The following is an 18,831-nucleotide window of genomic DNA, read 5'->3' on the forward strand; positions in this document are numbered from 1 at the left end:
TCCTTTCATTTATCTAGAAATAAGCGAAACCCCTTCACAAAAACAGCCCCTTTTGCCGCATTGTTTTGCGTTGAATAGAAATGTCGCTACATCACGGATCAACCGAGCCGTCCTTTTGACGTCCCACGGTGCGTGGCTGTGCACACGCAAAATCGGCAGGTCTTCGGGGGCAGAATCGCGGTTCGCGATTTCATTCAAACTCCGAAAAGAAGACGGTCTCGCGGTTGCGTGCGTAGTGCTGTGTGGTGTGTGGTTGCGCGATACTTTCGGTCGTCGATCCGGGTCGGTACCTCCTTTCTCGGTGGGTTCTGCTTTTTCTATTGTGTCGCTGTCCCCGTGCCAGTATCCTCCCTACCACCGTGTTGTTTGCCTTGCTCTCATCATCGTCGTCGTCGTCGCAGTTTGCAAAACTTCCAATCGCAAACAACCAAATTAGCGTGCGATATCGTGGCGAGAGGTGGCTGCCAAAATGATGGAATACCAGTGAAATAGTGTTTTTGTGGCAATGTTTAGCGAAACATAATAGCATAAAAAGGGCAACGGTGATGGTGTGCTGCGTGTGAAATGAGGTGGATTTTGTGTGGTTTAATAGAAAACCGTCTTCATGCATGATAAGCTTTAGGGGTGAAAAGGTGTTATCTATCTCGGCCGCAGCGTCTTATCCGATAATGGGAGATGATTGTGGTGCATGAATTGGTTGCAGCAGTACCTGGCAGTGAAGTGGATCTCTCTCTCGACGGGCATTCCCTTCTACTTGTCCACTAATGCGCGTTCTTGCGAAGGGTTTGCGGACATGCGGCAGTGTGCATACCCGCCCCGCAGGCACATCAAACACCCTACGGTGTAATGAAAAAGTGATTTTGCAAAATGGGACAATGGTCAATAGGCATCGACGGCACGAAGCGAGAAAAAAGCAAGTATGACGTTGCCTGCTTTGTTTGCTGACTTCCGTGTATTGCCGTTTGATCATCTCGTCGTCGTCGACGGTCAGCGGCTCAACAAAAACTTTTTACGTAATCTCCATGCTGCTGCATGTAACAACAGTGCGGTTTGCCTACTACGATGAGATTTATTGAGGAACGAACGCGCGATTGCACGGCCAAAGAGAACCATGTAACAACAACAACAACTGTGGCCTATCGAAAGACTTTCAACGTGAACAACGTGAAAGAACCGGTATCGAACCCTTTTTGGACCCCATCATGTAGGACTAAATTTCCAAGTCAAGGAAGCAAGATATGGCAGACAGAGGAATTCTAGGTAGATCCGGAATCCGTCCGTTCCAGGCGAGAGGATTCCGATTATAAATCCCCAGAGACCGCAGAACCAATTTGGCATAAAGTTATTGAAGAATTGTCAGTTTGCTGAACAGCTAATTAAATTTTAAAATTTTTAACAATTCTAAAATTGTCATGTAAATGCTCCGGCGCGATTTAAATTGTTTGTCTTCAGACTTCTTTAGATGCTTCAACCGCAAGTATGATATTGTAGAGCAATCCCAAAACTTTAAGAACCCCTCGTCTAATCGGAAAAAGCTAAACGTCTAACAGTATTGAGCCATTTTCTAATTAGAACGCCCCCCAGTTCTTAGGTAATGAATTTGCATACTAGATAGAGCAGCTAGTCTGGTACACTAAGGTTGCCTGTAACTGATTATCATTAACGATGAATTAGTAGCTTCCGCAATAATTCTCTACCACTATCACCGAGGTGACCCGTTTACACTACTCAAACACCTCATCATGTGTTAATTTCCATTTACGAAAATGAAGACACAAGGATAACACTAGCGCTGGTGGTGTTTGGAGGGCCGGATGGTGCGAAAGGAAATGACACCGTTTTCTAGCTTCCCATCGTTGGTCGGGGGTGAAGCGACCTACCGGCGATACTACTGCTATAGTCGGGTTGCCACTAGCCGGCATACCTAAGGACAACTTTTAAATTGTTTGTTCAACACCGAACACCGTTTTATGTGCCTCATATTTCCTACACTTTCCATTAGATACCTGTGGCACGGCAGAAACGGCCAAAACATTTTCCTCGCATGGCCTTTCATTTCGGGTTGGCGAAGGTGGCCAACCATTATCGAAGTTAAAAGTGTGTCTAAAAAGAAACAACAGCAAAGACTCGTTATCGTTGCACCACGATCTACTACTACGACTCTTACTCGTGGCGGTCGAACAAATCAAAAATAAATCCTCCTTACCAAGGACCTCGTTTCCCAAGTAAGGACCACCTGCTCCAGAGACCTTTAGCGAGCGTTACTTACCCAACCGGAACTTACGAGGTACCTGCCGTTTTTAGCGAGCGTTTTGGTGCTTCCACAGCGCACAAGAATTTTCACCTAAATATCACCTACTACGACTACTACAAGCTGCAATCTTGCTTCCAGTGCCAACATTGATGGCGTTGGGTCACGCTATTTGCCGCTAAACGCCGCCTACCACCTCACTATGGGTTTGATGGTGGACATTGATTTTGGGTAAACAAGCACCCGAAAACTCCAAGAAGAGTTATCGGACGAACAGGATTTAAATACATTTAGCTAAGAGTGAAGTAAAATAAAATTGTGTACATAGATCCCATGTGTCCAGTATGTGGGACGTTTCCCTAAAATCACCAGAACCAATTCCCACTGTTAAGCTCCGAAGCGGTCGAACATCATCGCTCGCGGGAATTCCAGGACAATCTCCCACAGGGGACGAAGTCACGTTGCATTGTTGCTGTACATTTCCACATTTGAGATTGATTTCGCTTGCCGTCGTCGGCGAGGAGGCCCTTAAAAGACGTCATTGTTCATAAGTAGTCACGGTACGGCGCTGATTTGTTGCCATCGTGTAACCTTTTTTTTGGCAGTAGCCGATGGATACCAGCCCCTCAATACCAATGACTCCGCCTTCCAAAGCCCTTGAGGGAAAAGGTTCGTGTGTGACGACAAAGTATAGTAGTCCAAAGCGTGTCCGAATTGTGTGTGTCGTTTCAAGGCCACTCCGTGGCCAAATACGGTATTGGAGGCCCAAAATTTGTTTTTTTGTTTTGTCGGTTTGCTTCGATTTATGTTGCCCAGTCCGGCGTGAAAAACTGTTTTCCAGTCGTGAAGTGCATGCTTTCCAAAGCGTACTTGGATCCGGATAAAACGAGGGGTTTATGGTTGTGTTTTGTGCCTAGCCCGGTTCGAAACGTTGTTTTACTCTTCACATCGTCTTATATAATTAAAAACTTTTTATTAATTCAATTTCGTAGCAATAGAAAGTTTACACACATTGAAGCTCATACACACCCGAATGTGTTAAGATAAAGGAAGCGAGCAAAACGCGAGTGATAGGAAGTGAGCTCCTGCGGTGCATTACAAAAGATAAACGGGTGAAGCACACCGGCAACCCATACACACGGCCACCAGTATCACCATGCTCCAGTGGACCGACAAATGGAACTGATCTGATGCGCAACTGGTGGCCAGAGATCTCGCGAGATCGCGCCACTGCCAAACTGCCCTGCGCATCTCGTTTGCTTACAGTGTCTCAGTAAGATTCAAATTGAAAACGCACCGTCCCAGTGCATTCTCTTCCCTTCCAATGATGATGGATGGGGCCGCTTTCAAACCGAAGGTGGACCTGAGCGATACGCTGGGCGAACGACACGGTCGCGAAATCGAAGATGATTTCGGCGGCAAGGGTATTGCGGTCGTTGTGCCCGATCGTAGTGCCACCGATCAGCAGGAAGGACAGCTCCAGCAGACCATGGTTGGCGGTGCCGCCGTCTACCTGACGGAAACGTTCTACATCAGCTCGAAGAAGAACACCGTGTTCGAGGTGCGGCTCACCGATAAGGGTCTCTGTCTGAAGAAGCAATCGAACGGTTCGACCAAGGAGCAAACCATCCCGCTAAAGGACATCATCGGATGCCGGTGTCTTCGCAGCAAAAGAAGATCGCGCGGAAGTTCCTCGTGCACGTGTGCTTCCATCTCGAGCTCCCACCAGCTGAAGGTGGTCGAAGAGAATTCGGGCGAGCAGGACGAAACGGACGTTAGCGCCTATCTGTACATCTACGCCTACATCCTCAAGCGCAACCGTCGCGGTGGCTTTCGCGAACGAACCACCATTACCCTTCGCTTCCGGTCCTTCGATCGCTACGAGGATAATAACCGTGAGGCACAGAAATGGCGCGCCTCGATCAAGCACCTGGTGGCGGGTGAGCCGGTGCAAAAGTTCACCTACCAACCACGGGATACGCGCAAAATGTTGATCATACTGAATCCCAAGTCCGGCTCGGGAAAGGCGCGCGAAATGTTCCAGCAGCGGGTGGCACCGATCTTTGCCGAGGCCGAGATCCCGTACGATCTGCACATCACGAAGAAAAGCAACTGGGCGCGGGAGTTTGTGCGGCTGCGGGACGTGTATCTGTGGCGCGGTATTGTGCTGGTCGGGGGCGACGGTATCTTCTTCGAGGTGCTGAACGGACTGTTCGAGCGGGAAGATTGGCAGACGGCGATCGACGAGCTGCCGATGGGAATCATCCCGTGCGGATCGGGCAACGGGCTGGCGAAAACGGTGTCCTTCCTTTATGAGTAAGTATACGATGCATGATGGCTCCCACTCGACTCGTATTCGATCTAGTTGGCGTTGAAGTTGTCAATTAATGAATGCCACGACAGCGAGAGTTGATCTTTTCACACCTTTGTGCGGAGAGCCGATTTCATGGTCGTCCTCTTATGAAATCGCCTTCGACATTGTACACTAATACAAAACGCTGAAGAATTATAATTACAACGCGTGGAAGGTGTATATCGCTGCGTTTATTATAGATATATTCGCTGATATCGTTTCCATTTAAAACAACTATTTATTCATGAAGCTACCTCCTTTTATTGAGCTTTGTACAAAAGCGCTTCGACTGTGCTTGGGACAAAGAGGCCGGACAGGAAAACAGTTTGTAGGAATCATAGCCATGACTGATGTAAACATGGGTGTTTGAATGTTTTTTTTTCTGCTTACGACCTGACCGTGACGATCAGCTGCTCCATCGCTTTGAGCACAGTATGAATGGAGTTGGTCCTCCAATTGAGGTTTATTGTAGATTTCTATGTCCAATTACCTTCTGCCAATCTGTCTGATGTAGGGGTCTATTGGCAAAATCCGGTCGCGCCCTTTTGGGGGCCGAGAGATCATATGAGGAAAAAGCGGTACAGGACACTACAGGGTGCAGGGATTACTCAAAGAGATAGAGAGAGAATGTTGTAAAGACATTCGAGTTCTTCAAAACTTTCAACTTTCTCAGTCAAGAAAGAAGTCTTTAGTGCAAACCAACTCGACTTTTGTGACCCTAGCGGTTACGAATAACCACTGATGACGTGTTCAAATAACATCTGCACAGAACGGGGTTGATCGACAGTCGACGATTGATCGGTGGAGACTCATCGCATGAATCAGCCGTTTTTTTTAAATGCATACTTTAGGACCGATTGAAGATAACATGAAGGGCATTAGGCATGCATGAAATTGTACATTGCTAAGAACGGTCATACTAACTCTTGTTGGTACCAAAAATGAATTTCAAGCATGCAACCTACATCCGGGGTGTTTGATGTGAAGTTACAACCGCCATTTGTTTTAGCCTGGTGTGCATGCAATGCAATAATATCTCACCACCGCCACTGCCACTGCAGGTGCATTACTATCACGCAAACGAATTGATTTATGAACACATGATTCTCCCCCCCACTTAATTTACACCCTGCACAACACACTCACATGGGTGTTCCAACCCCTGGCAAGAGCTCGAAGGAAGATAATTATTCGACTAAGTAATTGCACCTCCAGGAACCGAAATGTCAGCCCACGTGGTTGGTTTGGCGGTTGGATCCACCCTTGGATGAGGAGGATTGCGGGGTTTAGCATCACCGGTGACCGGAAGTAGCACCCGCCCTAATAGCACGCTAGAACGCGATCGACACTCCACACCTTAAAATGTGTTTTTTTGACTGAAGAAACTCGTCCTTATAAAACCGGAATGTAAACGTTTGTTACCAATTTGAATCTTCAAAGTGAATTTGAATAATTCTCCAACGCGTGTGCACGTGTCCCGTGTGCATTATTCATGTGTCTTGATCAAAATCTCGTTATCCGCATCCGCTGCCACGCTAAAGAATCGTTCTCCACGACAGTCCACCCGTAATCCAAACGGCTGGATGCGAAATCGGGTTTGCATTATTATTATTACCGTCAGTACACTGCTTCCGGGGCGTGTAAAAGGGAACGAAGGGTTTATCATCGATCTATCAGTATGCTGGACAGAGTCGGGGACCTTTGGGAAGAGAATGGTTTGCTAAACTAAACAACTATACGCTTCCGATACTCGTCGTCGGTACACGGCTATCGGGTACGATTTCTGTTATATTGCAATGTCACTTCGCTGTCGCTGAGATAAGGCTCATGTACCCACTTGTATGTTGTACCCCTACGAAGGATCCAGATATTTTCCTGTTGACGAAGGGCGCGGCGGAGAGTACCAGGTTTATGTCTGGTTGTGTTGTGTGGAGTGGAATTATTGCGTTTTAACGACACGGTTCTGAAGCGATAAACTCACCCACCCGTCCCAGGGGAGGATTGCCTGCGGCCGCCGCCGTTGGTAACCTTGAAACGATTACACAGCCAAAAGCGCCGTGTATCGCCCGGTATTATCGTCGTTACTTCAGGGATGATGCTTTTTTTTGCGTCCTTTCACTCAATCCTGCTCTCGTTGATGCGCTTCTTTGTGCAACCAGATCTCCCCATCTCTGTGTGCTCTGAACTTCACCTTGTGATTTGCCAATAAACGAACCGCGAGATGATGGGAGAACTCTGGTGCTCTGGTCCTCTGGTCCAGTGGTAGAACAAGGTGGAACGGCGTAAATACCAATCAGATCGCTCGCCGTACCAACCACGCGAGCAGTCACGTTCAAGGATGATCGTAATCTTCGTTCGCCTTTGTTGTTTAATATTTAAGATTTTGTTTACATGCAATGGCCACGTAATGATTACTATAAATAGGGCCGTGCTACGACGGAATAGGCTTCCCTGCTTTACGCAGTGGTAAATACTACCAGTTACCTCTCCTCTGATGCCTTTTTGTTCGTATATTATTGATAATAATGTTCTCCTGTTTTAGCAAAACAGTTATCAACGATCATCCCTCGAGGGGTTGGTAGAAAAACAAAAAACCCCACGAACTACTACCCTACCGGACACGAAAGGACAATACAATCAGCAAAATAAAGCTTTTTTTTTGCTCGCGTCGGTAAATAAATCCCTCGTTGATCCGAATTGGCAAACACCACTCACGTCATTTGACGTCAAGCATTTGCCCCCCTTTTTGCCTGCTTTCTGCCCGGGGGAGCAGAATCCACGCGTAAAGCGATGATCAAGCATTTCGTCACAACAAGCACCACAATCTGTTCGCCAGCCCCGGACTATCCGGAACTCATCCCTTTTTTTTTTTCACTTGCCAATTGTTTCCCGCTCCCGCTGGCGTCAAAGCTGCAGGGGGAAAAAGACACAGTCGGCCGGCGAGATATGATTCCCCGGGTTCGTGTCGATGAGATAATGTTGACGTGAACCCCAGCACGCTCCCGACCGAATCAGAAGCAGAATCGGATCCGGGTGTCGAAAAATGAACCTAATTCTCGTTTCGACCATTTGGATTCATTACGCTCGTTGGGATGCTAATGGGCTTTTGGTAGGTGTCGGCAGGCCTTCCCCAAGGTGCTTGTGTGGCCTAGATTTGCTACTATCGGCGCTTAAAGCAGAGGGACGCACCAGAACGTTGAGGTCGATGAAGAATGGATGAACCACTTTGGGTTTGGGTGTGTTGAGTAGGTTGCGGCCTCCTATCGATTTTGCCCAGAATCATCAACCGGAGTAAATTTGACCGCAAAAATGCTGGGTTGCTTCTTGCTCCGACCATAAGAACCATTTACTGACACGATCGCTCTGGGTGTGCACGCAGAGAGGGTGAGCAATAAAAGGCACACTCTGTTTGCAAATGCCGGTGATTGGCCATTTTCGATTTCAAGAGGTAACCCACTCGGCCACAACTACCCCACTCAGAGGTGGTCCGACTGAGGGGGTAGACACCCTTGGAAGAATTTAGCAGCAGCAGCAGCAGCAAAGCAGAACGAAAGAAGCGAAAGCAGTAAAACACTCCACCCGGCCGGCCTACCGAAAGGGTGGGCCATGGTGGTGTGTTTGATCGATTTGGTTCGGAGCGGATTACATAATGCCTTACCAGCGCCGAGTGGCCTGGCACCGAGCCAGCAAACCGATGAAGTGGCGCCACCGACGATGGGTCGACGAGATAGTGTAGAGGCTGTCCTGTCCTCCGGCTCCGGTGCTTTTATCACTTCAAGAAAATTTGTACCACTGAAGGCATTAGGGAGAGAGAGAGAGAGGGAACGGGCGCGCGCCCATTGACACACTTGACAAACCGGCATTTTGTGTCGGACGCTAGTTTTGCTAGTCCGCGCGTAATAACGGCAATGGCAAACTTTTGCTTTCAAACATCATTTTGCACTCCAGGGCGTTTTGGAAGCCTACGGTGAGCGTGGGATTTCCCGGGACCCCGGGAGGTAGAGGCACTACCGCGCCAAGGTTTTGGCTGGAGATGCAACAGTGTTTCTGTGGGTTTGCGTGCTCCCTGGCAGTGCCGTGACATATCCCACAATCGTCACCATCGCGCTATTCGAAAGCCCGTGGTCGATTTGCTCGCGTTGATAAGATACAGCCCTAATCAATGAGGACAGACAGGTGTCGCACTGGTTGTTGCCGTTGCTGTCCTCGAGTGCTCTAGAGAGCCAGCTGAGGCAGCTGTTGCTTCTCGCCAATGGTTCGTAAAGCCCCACCTGTCATACTGTGCTTTGAAAAGGGGAAGTAGGACGGCTCCAACCTTCCTACCCGACGAAGAACAGGAATCATGTGAGACGAATGACGCGGTGGTGTGTACATGTTGCCCACATTAAATCGTTATAGAACAGATTTAATTTACTATCGAATTTCCGTTAAATCATGCTATCTTCAACGTTCGGCGTCTTTATCGATGGGCGGTAGTTTTTTTTTCTTAGATCACTACAACCCACAGGCCAACCGTAATCACGTCGTTAGGGGTAATCCGATTTAACGATGAATCGGTAACTTACCGGCACGGCATATCTTTCACGAGCATTGGGCAATGTTGCCTTCGTTTCAGGGAGGGAAAGATTTAGTAGTGTATTTGATCGCTTGAAATGGGTCACATAAGATACACAGTTGATGGTGATTATGATGAAAATGGGACAACTGAAAATTACCATTACCATTGCTTGGCAATCTTCATCGATTTACTAGGTTTTCGGGATGAGGTAGTAAAGTTTAGATAAAAAATTTATTTTCCTTGGCAATCTCGAGCGGTCTCGGGCAGCCATTTCTAGCTTTCAAGATAGTCAAGTCCTCGGCCACCGAACCGCTCCTCAGATCATGTTTGGCCCAGGATATTATTTTCCAGTTGGACAAAGTTTCAAAGTCAATGCGACGAGCAAGAACACTGTCTGGTGGCCAGAATCCACACCACAATGACTTTGTCATTCTCCAGATATTCTTCTTCTTCTCTTCTTCTTCTTTGGCACTACAACCTCGAGAGGTCTCGGCCTGCCATTTCTGGCTTTCTGTGACTTAATTTTACCCGTAGAAAAGTAGTCAGCCTTACGTACGGGGAGGCGGTCTGGATGGGATGGGAGATGGGCCGCCCAGATGTTCTACCAGGTCAAGATATCCCTCACTAATTGCTTACTTCTCACACAAGAAAGAGCAAATCTTCAACTGGTGTTCCCCGAATGTTTAAGCCGTAACTTTTCCGTTAAATGGCCGAAATCGGAGATGTCCCTGTTTCGATAAGACTCACTGTAACATAAACGTGTGTACCGATACGGCTAATAATGGATCGACGCTATGACCTTATGGCGAGAAAGATGTACAATAACATTACATAAACTAATCGGTGGCATTACGAAATTACTGGTTTGTGCGTAATCGACAAATTGAATGGTTCGCTATCAAAACATAGAAATCAGCATCAGGCTGTGTGGGTGTGTGGTGTGGTGTGATTCTGTTGTGTAGATCGATATCGAACATATGTACCGATATATGTATCAATATACTGAAACTTCCCGTTTTCTTCTCCCTTTTTGTTCCAGAGAGCCGTTCGACACCAAACCCGTACTGGCGTCAGCTTTAATGGTAGTTAAGGGAAAACATTCCATGTTAGACGTAGTTAGAGTCGAAACACGTTCCAATGTAAGTGTTAGGAAGCGATTGGGAAGGCCTACAGATATGTTCCTAACGAACTGTGTTTCTTTTTTTTCTTCCCTTTCAGATTATGTTCTCGTTTCTGTCCGTCGGATGGGGTCTCATCTCGGACATCGATATCGAGAGCGAACGGCTGCGTGCCATCGGCGGGCAACGATTTACCGTGTGGTCCGTTCACCGGCTCATCAGCTTGCGCACCTACCAGGGCAAGGTGTACTATCTTCCGGCCTTAGTTAGTCAAACGAATGGTGGGGATGGCGTGGGTGGCAACCACCCGAACGGTGGCGGAATCGGCACGCTCAAGCACAGTGTCAGCTACAACACCACGCTGAACTGTCGCGATTGCCGGGGGCTGACGGGACAGGACGGTGGTGGTGGTGGTGGTGGTACGATCGGCGGTAGCTGCGATGCCTGTGATACTAACTTTAGTGACGTGCTGTCGCTGGAAACGGGCACCAATTTGGACTCGTTCCGGCCGCGCATCGACAGCTGGTATTCGGCCACCTCGCGCAAAAGCACCTACTTCTCGACCGTGGACAGCATATACGAGAGTGACAAAGCTTCCAACGACGATCCGACGCAGAACGGTGGTGGCCCGAACGGGGGTGTAATGTATGGGCCACCGTCAAGGCTTCCCGCACTAACTGCCACGCTTCCGGACACCTGGCAGTCGATTGCCGGCGATTTTGTGATGGTGCACGCCGCCTACCAGTCGCACCTCAGCACGGAGTGTTACTTTGCGCCCCAGTCGCGGCTAAACGATGGCATCATCTGGCTGCTAATCATCCGGGCGGGTGTTTCGCGATCGCAGCTGCTCTCCTTCCTGCTCGGGCTAAGCAGTGGCACGCACATTCCGATGCAGGCGAACGAACACATCCAGATGGTACCGGTTTCGGCGTTCCGGATCGAACCGGCCGGTACCGCCGGACACATGACGGTCGACGGCGAGAAGGTCGAGTGTGGCCCGATTCAAGGTGAAATTTTCCCGAGCCTCGCGAAAGTGATGGTACCGAAGTAGAGGAACGGCGGTAGTTGTGGTGGGGCGCGTGCAATATTGTGCACAGTTGCATTGTGTTGCAGCATTCCACTTTGGGTGTGTTGCTCTGTTTATGTTACCATATGTGTAAGTGTTTGTGAGCGCCGGTACTCTCACGACTCTGTTCCGTTGTGTGGCGAGGAAAGGAAAAAAAATTGTCGTATTATTTTTGTTAGCTGTGTGTGTGTGTATACCGTTGAATTGTTGGGCTTGTTAAGAGCAGGTGTGCAGATGAGTACGTTGTATTTATGTATTCACGCATCTTACTGAACAGTTGTAAACATTGCATTCCATGCTTAGCTGTGTACAGCCGGAACAGGGGAAAAGATAAGGAAAACACATTCGTGCCAAAACTTTATTCCGTTTGCCACACCTTGAATTGGTATCCAGAGGAGAGAAAAAAAACCATCTCCTCCAGAGAGAGAGAGAGAGAGAGAGAGAGAGAGAGAGAGAGAGAGATCGAAATCTTGTTTGCAAACTACGTTCCGGTAATTTTGTTTGCTTTTTTTTTTTGGGAGAAACCCTGTGCAGGTTGGCCTAACCTACTTATGTACCGCGGTAGTTGTGCACGATCAATTAGAAATGCGAACAAACTCATATCAGCATCAACCACGCGCGAGCGGACGCCGATTATGGAACGATAAGCAATGAACCAATTCTTAGATGCTACTGCGTATTTAGGGAAAATAATCGTAAAAAGGACGTTGGCACAGTGGGTAGCTTGGGTAAGGATTACTGCACCCACCACTAGCAATACATTGCCATCAGGCCGATAGAAAGAGCGCGAGAGAGAGAAGTAGTGGGGACCCAAAGTAAACCAAATGTAGAGTGAAACTGAAACTTGAAATGATAGTAGACCATTTTAAAACGTACAACGTAAGGCTCCATATATTATATATATACGCGCAGTATAATTCCTCACGCGTACGGCCGTAATGATACGCCTCCGTGTAGCGTACAGACAGACAGACAAAACTAAGCAATTTAATAATAGATCATCGGCAGTGTTGGGTTGGGAATACGGTAAGCGATAATGATTTACACACGTTTCTAGTAGGAATCACACAGGAAAATCCTCCAGCATCCTTTAGCAGATTAAGCATAGCGTAGTAAAATGTGAAACAAATTACCCTTAAAGAGAGAGAGAGAGAGAGAGAGAGAGAGAGAGAGAGAGTTAAGGTGTGCGTCAGTCAGAGGCTGTTCGGGCGGGATGAACTGCTGTGTGAATCGGCAGAGCAAGTAATCGGACTAACAAAAATGGTTGTGTCGGATCCGAATCCGTGCGGGTGTGTGTAAATATTTCCAACGTTCCAACTTGCTAATATACCCATTTTCAATGCGATAGTTTGATACCTGTAGTCAAGTCCTTCAATACACATACCTCCTCTAAGATAATATCATATGCGGCGCGACACAACAGTCAGTGTAGGTTAGATGATTGTTTGTAATTCCTTTTCTATACTATTCCGTTTTCACTCCCATCAACGCCCCCCCCTAACCCACATTTACATTGCCTAGTTTAGTCAGGTGCACCTTTTGCTGGTGTGTGAAAGACGTAGAGATTTCGTACAGAACCACGCACAGAGAACTAGCTCGCGCGAATCCCTTTTTGGAGCGCAAGTATTGTTACATCTCGTTTATGTACTTCTTATTCCATGTGGCATACAAAAACACCCACACATCCACAAATAAATATACACATATACACAGCCAGCCGTCCATGAAATAGAAACAGATGAGTTAAACCAAGCAAAAAAATTAATAAGAAAGTGAAGAGGGCATGTATATGACTGTGATTCGTTACGATTCAAAAACAAGGCGTTTGCGTTGTGCGGTGCAAGATTGATTGTTTTCTTTACGGTATATGTTTTGTTTTTCGTTGTTTGTAAGGAGGTTTAACAAAGCAAAGAGAGAGGAAAAAAGCGAAACAATATATTCCAGTTTGAATGCGCATCATGTTGAGTTTTGTTGCTTGCTAATTCGTTATTAATTATTGATTATCATCGTGGGGAAACAAGGCGATTTATTATTACCATTACCATTAGTGAATAGTTAATCAATTTGTACTATAAATTGATAAGAAAAATTAACACAACGTGATTGAGCGTGCTTTTTATTGGTAACCCGTTGCAACGCGAGAAAGAAAATGCATGAGCACGTGTGGTGCTGCTGCTGTTGATCGATTGGCACGTTTTGGCGGTTTTTCGAGGTGTGCGAAATGTAAACAACGCAGGCACCACAACAATCGATGAAACGCGACCGGGCAACAGTCGACGAACCGATGGAAAGCGCGCGCGCGCTTTGTTTATAACCTCGTGTTCATTTATTTGAACGAAAGGCGATAGAAATACAACACGAAATCGTATAATAATCGAAGAAAAATATTAAATTTACATGAAACAATAAACCACAAACCGATCGAATGGCAAAATGGAAGGAAAAACAAAACAGTTTGCCTGCTGTAGAGTGCAACAATTGTTTGACAACCGTTTTGACAGTTGGTTCAGGTCGTTTCTAGACCACCGCCTGCTTCACGCACACACCGCAGCTCAACGGCACACACGCAACGAAATCCACAACACCATTAGAGGAAAAAGTGCGTTATTGTTGACTGTCCGAAACAACCACGGCCCGAAATCGCTTTCCAAATCAGCTGTAAATGTTTTGTTTCTTGTGGAAAAGCGAGACTGCCCTTGAATCGCCGCTTGAAATCGCCCAGATTAGCCGCTATAACCCCATGTAAGCAGATGCTCCAGTATCGGTCGGTGTACAAATTACATGTGAAAACGGCAGTGCGCTTGGAGAGAGCAACCCTTGCTGCCTGCTGGAGTACGTAAGGTAAGTAGAAATTGGGTCGAATTTCGCTTTTTTCGTTCGCCCTGTGCAGTGCATACGTCGCTCGGTGTGTTCTTCACGGTGCACGACGACGACGACGACGACGGTGCACCTATCCCGTGTAGAGCCAATTGGCGTAAAGTCATCGTGGCTTGTGTTTATCTTTCGACCGCCGTGATTATTCTAGACGGTTCCTTGCGGTTCTGTACGAAATTAGTCGCAAAAGGGAGAGGGAACCCAGACTGATACGCAAATGCAATACAATTAAATGATTGCGTGTGGCATTTCGATGCATGCAAATTAGCCGATTAGCGGGTTCGCTTCCAATTAGTTCGATATTATTGATTTCTTCTAAGTGAGAGTGCGTTAAATTGCAGTATGTAAATTATGTGGGGTATTCGTGTAGCGGTGCGGTAAATGCTAATTATGCTTTCTTCCTTTACCGTGGCAGGTTGGCCGTACCACCGCAACATGGCTGTCTATTGCTGGGGTAACACAGCGCACGGTGAGCTCGGTCTCGGCGGGATCGAGGAGGAACAGGTGAGTGATAGGAAATGCCTACTAGACCCAACATCCTCGCTAGGGTATCGCGCTTCAATCGATTGTTTTCTTCCTTGTTGTAGGTGATGGTTCCACGGCGGATGGAATGGTCACACGCGGGAGATGTGGCACAGGCGGCCTGCGGAACCACACACACACTGTTCCTCACGAAGGAGGGCAAAATGTACGCCTGCGGCAACAACGATCATGGTCAGCTGGGCCACGATACCGACACGCTACCAAACAAAAGGCCACGTATGTCCAGATTTAGTATGTGAACTATTCTACCACCGTTTCATCAATCTCGATTTTCCGTTCCAACATGTTCTGTTTTGTGTGTTCTAATCCGCCGTCGGGACAAGCTTTTTCGTTCGTTTTTGACACAACCTTTTTTTTTTTTGCAAAAACTCATCCGCTCCAAAACGTCGCCGGCTGCAAAAGAAAACACGCTCACTATGTTTGTGATCCGTTTCAGAGCTTTTGGCATCGCTGGAAAACTACATCATCACACAGATCAGCTGTGGCACGGCACACTCGCTAGCGCTAACGAACTGGGGCCAGGTGTTTAGCTGGGGCTCGAACGCGGTCGGTCAGCTTGGGCACGATACGGAAAATGGGCGACAGCCGACACCACGCACGATAAAAGCGATCGGCGCAAAGCATGTGGTACAGATTGCTTCCGGCCAGTACCACTGTCTGGCGCTTACCAACAATGGAGAACTGTACGCTTGGGGATCGAACTCGTACGGTCAGCTCGGAATCGGTACGACGAATGAGAAGGTGCCGTTACCGACGCTGGTACAATCGTTGGCCGGCGTGCCGATAGCATTTATCGCCTGTGGTGGAAATCATAGCTTTGCTGTATCCAAGTAAGCGGAGCCTTTTCTTTCACATCAAAGCAACACACTGTATTGGATGGATGTTTTTCGTTGCAGATCTGGCGCAATATTTGGCTGGGGCAAAAACACCTTTGGCCAGCTGGGGCTGAACGATCTGAACTCGCGCTGCTATCCGACCCAGTTGCGCACGCTGCGCAGTCTAGGCGTACGGTACATTAGCTGCGGCGATGACTTTTCCGTCTTTCTCACCAACGAGGGCGGCGTGTTTACGTGTGGGGCGGGTACGTTCGGGCAGCTCGGGCACGGTAGCTGCGGCAACGAGATACTGCCCCGCAAGGTGTTCGAGCTGATGGGAAGCAAAATTACGCAGATTGCGTGCGGCCGGCGACATACTCTCGCGTTTGTGCCTTCCCGTGGCAAGATATATGGGTTCGGACTGAGCGGTGTCGGTCAGCTGGGGATCGGAATGCTTGGCAATTACAGTACACCGCAGATTGTGCGTGGACCGTGGGTAAGAGTGGCCGTTCCTTTTCCGTCGCAGGATGTTTAAACTGATACCGGGGGGATCGCATTTTTTTGTTACAGTTCAAAACCGAATTCGAAGCGTCAGGCTGTGATGAGGAAACGCAAATCACTGTGAATCGCATCTTTTCCGGCGGCGATCAGTGCTTTGTGTCCGTGCTGGGAAGTGACGGTTCTGCCGATTTCCGCGTCTACGAGTGAGTGGTGGTTGAAGAGAGGTCGAAGCTATTCTATATTAATCCAATCTGTTTTTTCTCCCGTTTTCCTCCGACAGCAATACTACACAGATTCTTTCACTCTCCCTCGAAATGGGAAAGGAACTAGCGAAAATCGAACCCGAACAAACGGTCGAGCAAGATCTGATGTCCTCGGTGGAAACGATCTTCAAATCGTTGGCCTGTCTGAACGGGTCGCTGCTGCTGCCGAATGACGAACATTTTTGCTGCACCTCCAAACACCCGGGCGTGGACATGGCCGTGGCCGAGGAAACGTTCGACCAGATACGCAAAGTGGAGCGTGAAACGATTCGCACGCTGATTCGCGAATCCATCGAATCGGAGCTGCTCGGTGCCTTAACGCCTTCGCCGGCGGACGTAGAGACGCTGCGGATCTATCTGCTGCTGCCGCTGTACCACGAATTTATTAACCCCAAACACTACCAAAAGCTGCACACTCCGTTCGGACAGTCGGTGCTCAAGCTGGCCAAAAACGCGTACGAAATCGTGGTCAACTGGTGGGCCAACCAGTCGAAGGAGTACTTCGAACGGATGGTGGAAAACTTCAAAAGCGCCATCCTGTACATCATCAGCTTCAAGCTTTGCCGGGTGGTCGAGCCACCGGCCAAGCAGGAGGTACGATACGATGCCCATCTTGCCACCATGCTGGACATTGTCGCGGTCCTGTACTGGATCAACCACCAGAAGCGCACGCAGAAGCTGCCGTACGAACAGTTCCACATCAACGAGATCGATGATCTGGTCGACATCCGGCAGGATTACATGCGCTGGACGACGGACACGAAGGGTGTCACGTTTTCGCTCTGCAACTATCCGTTCATCTTTAATGCCGCTGCCAAGATGCTGCTGCTACAGACTGACCAGATGATGCAGATGTACCAGGCGATGCAGAGTGCCGCGACCGTCAACCTGCTGTCGATGCTATGCTCCCCGATGCCGAGTGCCGCCTCGCAGTACATCGTGCTGAACGTGACGCGGGAAAACATTGTGCAGGACACGATCCGCGAGCTGTCGCACTACGCCGCCAGCGATCTGAAGAAACCGATCAAGATCAAGTTCTGCGGGGAGGAGGCGGAAGATGCGGGCGGCGTGCGGAAGGAGTTCTTCATGCTGCTGCTGCGGGACATACTCGATCCGAAGTACGGCATGTTCAAATCGTTCGAGGATTCGCGCGCCATGTGGTTTACGGAGGACTACTTCGACAACGACGATAGCATGTTCGCGCTGATCGGCATACTGTGCGGGTTGGCGATCTACAACTTTACGATCATCGCGCTACCGTTCCCGCTGGCACTGTACAAGAAGCTGCTGGGCGAGGAGGTCGATATGCAGGATCTGAGGGATTTGGCGCCGAGCGTGGCGAACTCGATGCAGAGCATACTGGACTACGGCGAGCCGGATCTGGAGGAGGTGTTCGATCTGTGCTTCACCACTACGCGGGACTATTTCGGCGAGGTGCAGACCATTCCGCTCAAACCGGACGGGGAAAACGTTCGACTGACGCAATCGAACAAGTAGGCATCGGAGGAGCAGGAGAAGGATTGGATGGCACTCGCGCTTATTAACGCTTTCATCTCTCTCTCTCTCTCTCTCTCTCTCTCGTAGGCAAGAGTTTGTTCAGCTGTACATTGACTACGTGTTCAACAAAGCGGTTGAGAAGTCGTTCCGACAGTTTCACGCCGGCTTTATGCGCGTGTGCGGTGGTCGCGTGCTGAAGCTGTTCAAGGCGCACGAACTGATGTCGGTGGTGGTCGGGAACGAGGAGTACGATTGGCTGGAGCTGGAGGAGAACGCCGAGTACAAGAACGGCTACAAGTGCAGCGATCAAACGGTAACGGACCATTGCTTCGATCCTGTGGCTAGGAATAGTGTTTGCGTGCAGCTGCCGCTAAAAATCGCGCTTTACCTTGCCCTTTTTTTCCAGATACGGTGGTTCTGGGAGGTGTTTCACGAGTTACCATTGGAGGAGAAGAAAAAGTTCCTTCTCTTTCTCACCGGCTGTGATCGCATCCCGATCATGGGCATGAAGGCGATTAAGGTAAGCGAGCGTAAGAGCAGCCGTGTATGTTCTGAACCCTGTGTCTTTTGATAATGCATTTACACGTACAGATATACATTCAACCGACGCCGGACGACAAATTCCTACCGGTCGCGCACACCTGCTTTAATCTGCTCGATCTACCTCAGTACCAGACGAAGGAGAAGCTCAAGTACAAACTGCTCCAGGCAATCCAACAAACGCAAGGCTTTAGCTTGGTGTGAGCGAGAACCAGGAGAGCTGGTTTTAATACACACACACACACACACACTGTCGGGTTGGTTTTCCCCCTTTATTTGTTTCGGTAGCCCACCCGTGAATGCTGCTTCATTTCACGTTAATCTGTAAGGGCGCGTTGGTCCCATGTTGGTTTTTATCCCCGAAGCAGTGGCGTGTGCCGATGATGGACGATGAGTGTACGATCAGAACCATGGCAATAAATTCGTGAAGCAATAACGCCCAACTGCTGGAT

At 48.6% G+C, this 18,831-nt stretch overlaps 1 protein-coding gene across 6 annotated transcripts; it reads left to right on the plus strand.

Moving 5' to 3' along the window:
* The first annotated feature begins 116 nt into the window (after nt 1-116).
* On the plus strand, nt 117-18,830 carry LOC118510408 (probable E3 ubiquitin-protein ligase HERC4). 6 transcript variants are annotated; one of them, XM_036052166.1, is made up of 13 exons: nt 117-301; nt 3,244-4,567; nt 10,202-10,301; nt 10,381-11,302; nt 14,648-14,724; nt 14,808-14,994; nt 15,200-15,593; nt 15,660-16,074; nt 16,149-16,282; nt 16,360-17,835; nt 17,927-18,152; nt 18,246-18,359; nt 18,431-18,830. In XM_036052166.1, exons 2-13 carry the CDS (start codon nt 3,576-3,578, stop codon nt 18,581-18,583), a joined length of 5,190 nt encoding a protein of 1,729 aa, XP_035908059.1. In that variant the 5' UTR covers nt 117-301; nt 3,244-3,575; the 3' UTR covers nt 18,584-18,830. The 6 variants fall into 6 exon arrangements, with proteins under 6 accessions (XP_035908059.1, XP_035908057.1, XP_035908058.1 ...); XM_036052161.1 differs by lacking the exons at nt 117-301; nt 3,244-4,567; nt 10,202-10,301; nt 10,381-11,302 and adding an exon at nt 13,878-14,187 and having other exon boundaries at nt 14,636-14,724; XM_036052163.1 differs by lacking the exons at nt 117-301; nt 3,244-4,567; nt 10,202-10,301; nt 10,381-11,302 and adding an exon at nt 13,932-14,187 and having other exon boundaries at nt 14,636-14,724; nt 14,808-14,979.
* The last annotated feature ends 1 nt before the right edge of the window (nt 18,831 follows it).

The sequence above is a fragment of the Anopheles stephensi genome, chromosome 3, assembly GCF_013141755.1.
Source record: "Anopheles stephensi strain Indian chromosome 3, UCI_ANSTEP_V1.0, whole genome shotgun sequence".
In the NCBI taxonomy this organism is placed as follows: domain Eukaryota; kingdom Metazoa; phylum Arthropoda; class Insecta; order Diptera; family Culicidae; genus Anopheles; species Anopheles stephensi.

What these genes read in the sequence shown, in the direction of transcription:
- LOC118510408 (XM_036052166.1), top strand. Translation starts at nt 3,576, where the DNA reads ATGATGATGGATGGGGCCGCTTTCAAACCGAAGGTGGACCTGAGCGAT. An exon ending in GCCACGTATGTCCAGATTTA is followed by an intron (nt 14,995 to 15,199) that starts GTATGTGAACTA and finishes GATCCGTTTCAG; the next exon opens with AGCTTTTGGCATCGCTGGAA. An exon ending in GCCGATTTCCGCGTCTACGA is followed by an intron (nt 16,283 to 16,359) that starts GTGAGTGGTGGT and finishes TTCCTCCGACAG; the next exon opens with CAATACTACACAGATTCTTT.